At 39.4% G+C, this 7,500-nt stretch overlaps 1 protein-coding gene across 5 annotated transcripts in view; it reads right to left on the bottom strand.

Moving 5' to 3' along the window:
• LOC138003100 (extracellular calcium-sensing receptor-like) overlaps positions 1-7,500 on the bottom strand; it is a 24,307-nt gene that overhangs the window by 1,928 nt on the left and 14,879 nt on the right. For all 5 annotated transcript variants that reach the window (XM_068849046.1, XM_068849042.1, XM_068849043.1 and 2 more), the window contains 2 exons: positions 4,518-6,192; positions 1-867 (listed from right to left, as the gene is read on the bottom strand). The exon at positions 1-867 is cut by the window's left edge and continues 1,928 nt beyond it. In XM_068849046.1, coding sequence (XP_068705147.1) covers positions 1-867; positions 4,518-6,066 — 2,416 coding nt within the window. In that variant the 5' untranslated portion in view covers positions 6,067-6,192. The remainder of the gene's footprint in view (positions 868-4,517; positions 6,193-7,500) is intronic.

Here is a 7,500-nt window from a genome sequence, read left to right as displayed (position 1 = left end):
AAACAGCGGTGTAGCCCAAAATGACCATGAGCAGCTCGTCCGCTTTCTCGCCGCAATCTATACAGGTGCTAGTCTCGAAGAAGTGCAAAGTTACCTTCGGTGGAAATAAAATTATCCAGGAAATGACTGCAGCTATAATCCCCAGTGTGAGAAGAAAGGAGATAAACAGCTGTGTGCAAATATGATAAAGACCAACATTTCCCGAAAGATCTTTCTTTTCAAAAATAAGAAGAAGGCGTAAGGTTTTGGTCAGCATTAGGGATGACAAAAACGTAATTATGAATGCAAAACATAGAGGTCGCGCTTTGCAAACGATGTTATTTGCGCGACCAATGTTTAGTAACGGAAGCAGGAAAGTGCAAGATATGAGGATTAAAGTCAGCAGCGAATATTCGCTGGTTGATGCTTTCACTACGGCACTGTTGCGATGTCTGCAAAATGCCGCAAGTGTAAAAATTGAGCAAAAGAATCCAATTCCAGAGAAGACCAAAATGACACTCCCGGCTGGAGATCCCCAGTCCAAATACACTTCCGGTAGCTCCAGGCAATAAGTGCGGTTTCTAACGGAAGTGAATCCCGGCCGACAAAAAGAGCACGCTGATTTGCCACTGACGTTTGTGATTGAACCAATAGGACAAGGAACGCACTGCCAACAGCATGAGACGCTTCCTGAAACTTTATAGTACCCGGGTTCACACGGTAAACTGCAATGCGAGTGAGGAAGCTTAGACGTCCAGCCATTCCATGATATATTATTGCTTACGAACTGAAGCCTCCGCGTAGTCCACTCCCAGGTCCCAAGCGTGACAAATTTCTTCCCACCAGGGGACTTCGAGTCGCGTTGTAAGCTTTTCACCAAGTAGTTTCCTTTAGCAAAATAAAAGACAAATTTTATTCAATTCACTTAAACTAAAACCTGCCAATACACTGGCTTTTAGGTGATAGGCCATTTTCAAAAATACCATAAGACTCTTTTGTTTGCCCTCCAAAATTTTCCATAAGCGTTGCTTCCAGTTTCTCTTGGGACTTACAATGGTCCCAAAAGAAAATAAAAACAATACTTATGCAAAATTCTGGAAAGCAAGCATAGTAGGTGCGTAACTAGCAGACATCATTTCCGTTCACTTTTTTTAAGCTGCTGTCAGTCATAAGTGATAGCTTGTTTACAACATTGTTATCATTATTATTAGTTAAACCATTTATACTTTCCTACCCAAGGGTGTTGTCGTTACTGAATAAATTGTGGTGTCTTTTTAAAGTTGTTTGAAAAACAAAGACAGAAATCGAAGTTGATAGAACCAAGATGGCCGCCACTTGTAGCTACTTGTATCCAATCAAAAGAAATTTTCTTTCCGAAACGAATGTTTTCAAGTTTAGCAGCTCTTATAGCGTCAGTCCCCGTAAATCTTTCTCAGGTTCCCAAAGCAGAAATAAGGAGCGAAAGACTCCTACATTCTTTTTCGCAGAATGCACCGTTTTCTAAACTCGTAATGCCAGTCTAGCTACTAGTTTCTCTTGATGAAACTTACACGGTAAACTAACTGGACGACATGTGAATTCCTTCGAGCATTTACCACTTCAGGTGTGAAGGACTCCTGACAAACATAGCCCTATTTATACTTTAAAAAACTGCAATTAATTTACAGAGTTTTCGTTCGAGACCGGACGTTTTGTCCCGGCCGATTGTTTGCCATTTCACGTCCGGTGGTTTGACGCCATAAATATGTAGCTTTGTTGGCTCCCTTTTCTTTTTGGACTTGGGTATCTCAGGATGGACTGAAGAAACACAAGACCACGCGCAATAAATCCTTGGCATTTCAGTTTTCTGTCCTTTTCTTCAATCTCAGGAAATTCAATGTAAACAGCATTTCTGAGTAATTTCATAGTAATTTATAAGTTAGCATTAGATTCCATCCCTCAAACCCACATTTCCCTTCTTATTTAACTTACACGACGTACAATCTACTTTAGACTTCAAATCTACTTCAAAGAAACAAACATTTCAATGTGCAGAGAACATTCAGTTTATGCGAGCCGAAGAGTTGAACCCGGATCGATGGGTTCCCTTGCATCCACTAGACTAACGAGACAAGCTCCTGAAAAATCGAATTTTTTAGAGTATTGACATAGTGGTACCCAGCAAAACAAGTAAAAGCTAACCGTCTTCAAAGTGATTTTTAGACCTAAATACTGTAGATCAGCGCGGCTTTGCTTAGAAACGATATTTCTTGTTGAACTAAAGCTCTAATTCTGCCTGATTTCATTCTTTTTACAGCGGTAAGCTTGTCATATTTAAGAGGGGATATTACGTCGTGTAATTGTAAGGAAATGTGCCAGAGTGGTTTTAGTGGATGGAATCTAATACTAACCTTATAGGTTAATTTATAAGGGGACCCAGTAGGGAGGTGTCGCTCCAAATGCACTTGCAAATCGGCTTTACAACGGAAAATAACCATGTCCGGTACTTCATTATTAAATCCGGTACTTTGAAAACCTATTGAAAACCCTGCATTTCTCCCAAGGGTTGCAAATGTAACCCGGTTTTGTGTCGTCCCTGTATGCCGGTTACACTCGAGCAACTTTTCCTTATTTAACAATTATTCGCCGAAGGCGAAGTGATTATCGGTGAATATTCACCTAGACGAAGTCGAGGTGAATATTCACCGATAATCACTGAGCCTGAGGCGGATAAATGTTTTAGTATAAATACACAGGTGATTATTTCAAAAAAGAGAAAAAAAAAAACATTTCAACGCGAAATCATCTTCACTTACGGTGGCAAAACGACTACTGGCAGCCATTTTGTCCGTCGAGGTGATTATCGGTTGATAATCCGAGATAGCGAGCCAATGAGAGCGCGCGATTTTATATAATCACCTGTGTATTTATACTAACAAGTTTTCTTTGTTGGTTCTGCAACTTGTCAAGTTGCATGCTAGCTTTTGAACAAGTGCACTTTTCAAGGAAAAACTTAAGAAGTTGAAAAACTTGTCAGACTGTACGGGTCACCAAGGAAAACTTGTCAACAAAATTGAGAATGATTGCGGGCGCTCAGCGGCCTTGTTCTCGTGCTCGCTTTATGGCGTATGATCATTGCAGGAAAAAGTACTGTTCGTTGGAATGATTCTGCTACATCTCTTCCCTTGGAATCTCTAAGATCAAGAAAAAGCTTGTAGTTAACAAATAGATTCCATGTTGCCGTGCGTCTGTTCAGTAATAGATGACAGATGACGTCAAAATGTGGTAAGAACAAAAAAGTGGCACACGAGGCGATAGCCGAGTTTGTCACTGATGTTCTTACCACATTTTGACGTCTTCTGTGATCTATTACTGAACAGACCCACGGCAACATGGAATCTATTTGTTTTATTTAATGAAGAATTAAACTTTATTCGCATAAAAGCTGATGGTGACGTCATTCGTGCGTCTGTCCTCTAATAGATCATAGGCAAGAACCAATCAAAATCCGTGAATAACTCGGGTTATTATATAAATTCGTATAGAGATTGAAACAGGAAAGAAATGCGGTGCAAAGTTGCATTGCCCAAGTGCAAACCCAACACCTTTGATTCATATGACTCTTCGAATGCTCAAGCAAAACCCATGCAGACCAAATGCAAGCAACTTTTTTCTCTCGTCAAATACGCATCAGTCATGGTTAAAAAAACGGAGAGTAAAACTGTTGTTTTTTTTTTTTGGCGCCCTGGGTTTTCGTTATTTGCTGTTCGCTGCATACTTGTGTTGGTGGCTACAGTGTAAACTTATCAAAGCAAGGCTTGATCATTTGTTCACACGAGCAAATAAAACTGGTCAAGGTAAAACGCGTCAAAGTTAACTTGTGGTTCACACATGATCCAATGAAACTTGTCAATGACCTTTGGCAAGGAAAACGTACTCGTTTGAAACCGGCTTTAAAGTGCTACTATGATCAAAAAATTCACTTCCCTTTTTCCTTAAGATTTTGAAAGCGTGTTTGCTTGACACCTGACTGGCAAAATTTTGAGCTTAGAATTATGGGTCAAAGGCTGTTTGCTTTAAGTGCAAGTTTTGGATTTCACAGTCCGCCATTACCCACGTTCAAGACTGACCGATTGGACCTCAGAGGGTTGGATCGAGGATAAGATGACGTCAAAGACTCACTAGCTTAAAAATCCAGCGTGTAAACGCAGCTTATTATACATGCAAAACACGAATTTAAAAGTCTGAAAGTTCGAAACTCCCGTGCTGCATATTAATTTAGGCTCGTGCACACGCATTGCATTTTTAAACTTGTGAGTCCTCCATCCAGCTCTCTCAAGATTTTTAAAGTTAGTAATGACGGACTGTTAAATAGGAAAATTCCAGTCAAAATAAACAGGTGTCTTTTTGAAATGAAGGCTTAAGACTTCGGTCACTTAGAGTTCAGTTAACATAGTTTTGAAATACAAAGAAAAAGTAAAATTGATTTTTGGTCATAGTAGCACTTTAACGAAGACGGTGTGAAATTTACTTTACTGAAACAAACAAAGATTACAAACCCTTTATATCGCCCCTTTTGTCGAAAACGATCGGGAAGCCAAGCTTTCCAGTAAACGACAAATTCTTTAAATAAGCCAAGAGTTCTACATTTTGCAGTCTGTTTCTGACTTCTAGGCAGGTGCCATTTGGTAAAATCCCAGCGCCATTCTTGCATTTAACCATTCTATCGAGTGCTAATGCAACAGCGTAAACTGCATCCATAACGTTTGCCGCCTTGTTCAATTGCAAACTTGCAGCGTTCGGAAGATTGCCATTGGCAAAGCCAGGACAACTCAAGATAGACTGATGCGAAATCTCTGGCCATTTCCCAGCGGAGATGTTCTTCGTGAAGTGAGTTTCATTCAAGTTCTCATTTTTTTCTTCCTTACATCCATAAGCTCCTTGCCAAAAATACTGAAACCAAGGGTTATGTCTTGTGTTCTTTGGAGTTAACTTCGCCATATGTCGTTCAAACTTGTCAATATTCCCCTTACTTGGTACTACAGAGAGCATGCCACCGACAATTGAGTCCCTGAACGACAAAACAGAAGTCTTATCTCCCCATGAATCTGTCCCGATCCATGTCTTTCCTTCTAGATTTTGCCGCTCTGCCTCTTCCAGAAAAGCTAGAGCATTTGGTAAGTCGGAGAACAAGACGACTACTTTGGCAAGATGGTCAGCTTTCAGTGCACGGACTATGCGAGCAACCTGAGCTTTGGTATCTGTAAGCGTGTAATCGGGATGAAAAAGCTCGTCTACCGAGATGCAAACGTTCATCGTCTTTATCTCGCGTTTGAATGCTTCGATTCCAAGTCGCCCGTAATCTTCGTCTGTAGCTATCGTCGAAACGTAGCTCCATCTGTAGAAAGTCACAAGATCTGCAATGACCTGCGCTTGAATGTGATCTGGAGGGATCGTTCTTAAAAATGACGGAAAATTCGCTTTGTTGCTTAGCGAAGGACTGGTCGATGAATAGCTAATTTGAGGAACTGAGACAACACCAAGAATATAACCCGCTGCCTTAGATATTTTAGAACCAGCGCCTCCAATTACGGCAATGACGGAAGAATTAGAACAGGTTCTATTCGATTGATCGCCTTTGTCTTTAAGGGCACGATATCCCGAGATAAAATCAAGGGCAACATTCATTGCAAATTGTACGTCATTTGCGCTGTCCCGTATATCGTATCCCAGCGTAATATTAGGAAGGATTTCTGTGCTATTGTTGATCTCTTCTATGGCAAATAACATCGCCTCGACCCACATCAATCCAAAGAGGTTCATTCTATAGCACCCTTCGACTCCACGGCGAGGAGATGCGAATTTCTGGAAACGCTGATTGGTAGTTTGGCATTTTGTCGCGTTTTTCTCGCTCAAAAACACGGGAAATAATCCTCCAATGATAAAATCCCCATCGAAGTCTAGCGCTTGCGTAGGATGGTTCAAAATGGATCCGTCCAAGGCTTTTGACTTGGAGAGATTCGGAATGAAAATTAAACAGAAGAGGCACGCATAAAAAAAGCAATAAAAAATCAACCGTTTTCTCTGAAGTCCCTGTGTTGAAGCCATTAAATATACCAGGAGGTACTCTTCACTGACCTTTATGTTCAGATTAATGATATAAAACTATGAATGTATGCTAATGCCTTCGAGATGAGCGACAAAGTCTCGAGAAGAGCAGCACAGTTGAGCAATCTGCAACGAGAATGTCAAAGAACATTGTTTGTCAAAAAAAAAAAAAAATTTGTCCAAGAAACTCCTAAATATCAAAGGTTTGTCAATCTTTGGTTGCACGATGTAAAGAGGCAAAAATCCTCTTTGAGCCATTCGTACTTACTGTTAAAAGCTGATTTATTTTTTGGGCATAAACGTTGCAAACCGAAGAGAATTGGTCGACAGTTGAAACTTAACAACGCCGAAATTATGACCATAACTAAGGCGTAACTAAACAAATAAAAACTCTGATCTTTAATAATTCATGAAAGTACACGATTTGAAAGCTGTTTAAATAATATCATATGATAATTATTACTATTTTTATTACTATACTTTTACGATTATAATTATTATTACTATTTTGTTAATATTTATTGGGGTTGAATGTGAATTGGGACATCGTCCTGGTTTCTTCTCCAGTTGCTGATGTTATTTTGTACGCGCAACAAATTCAATAAAGTAAAGTAAACTGAAAATTATATTGCTTGATGCAATTATTTTAAATTAAATACCGGATCACACAAAACACCGTCATGCAGGCTGTTATAATAATTGGATATACACAAGAGCCGGAATCAACGATTTATTCTGCTTCTTATGAGGTAGAAATGCAGCGAGAACTTGAACTGAATGCGATATGGGCTATGTAATCTACTCAAACGAAAATGGATATACATATCCTTTCTGTTGGGAAAAAAATTTTAAGAAGCATTTAAAAATTACCTGTGTGTGCGAGTAAATAAAAGGCCACTATTTTGGTGAAAAGTTGAAAACATGCAGGGTTCTCATATTGTAGCAACGGCTAAAACTATAGTTCAGTCACATTACTGCTTCATGATGAAAGGTTGGTTCAAATGCAGGGTTTTAACAGATATTAATTAATTTTAAGAAATTTAAGTTAGGATGAGACAGAGGAGGACGTAACAGCCACATATTTGAAATGCTAATATGAAGTGATTTTCTGAGCAAAAGATTATCGAATTTAGAAAACAACTTAAGACATCACGTGCTTTACCACCTGCGCGATGTTTCACTCGGAAAATATTTAATTAGCTTTGTTTGCTTTCTGTCATGCATATACGTTGTTCATAACACCGGCTAACTTTATTAGTTGAAATATTACACACTTGATATATTGATGGTTTGCATCCGACGTCGTCATGTTGGTACCAGTACAGAACAATGCAGCAAAATGTCCTTTGGGAATTTGACTCTATTATTATGCAAAACGTGTGGAGCCATTTTCTATTCTTCTGCACACGAACAGGGTCATCTCATCACGTGGAT

Source organism: Montipora foliosa, chromosome 5 (genome assembly GCF_036669935.1).
Source record: "Montipora foliosa isolate CH-2021 chromosome 5, ASM3666993v2, whole genome shotgun sequence".
NCBI lineage: Eukaryota > Metazoa > Cnidaria > Anthozoa > Scleractinia > Acroporidae > Montipora > Montipora foliosa.
The sequence above is the reverse complement of the archived record's forward strand: the minus strand, read 5'-3'. Positions and strand labels throughout refer to the sequence as shown.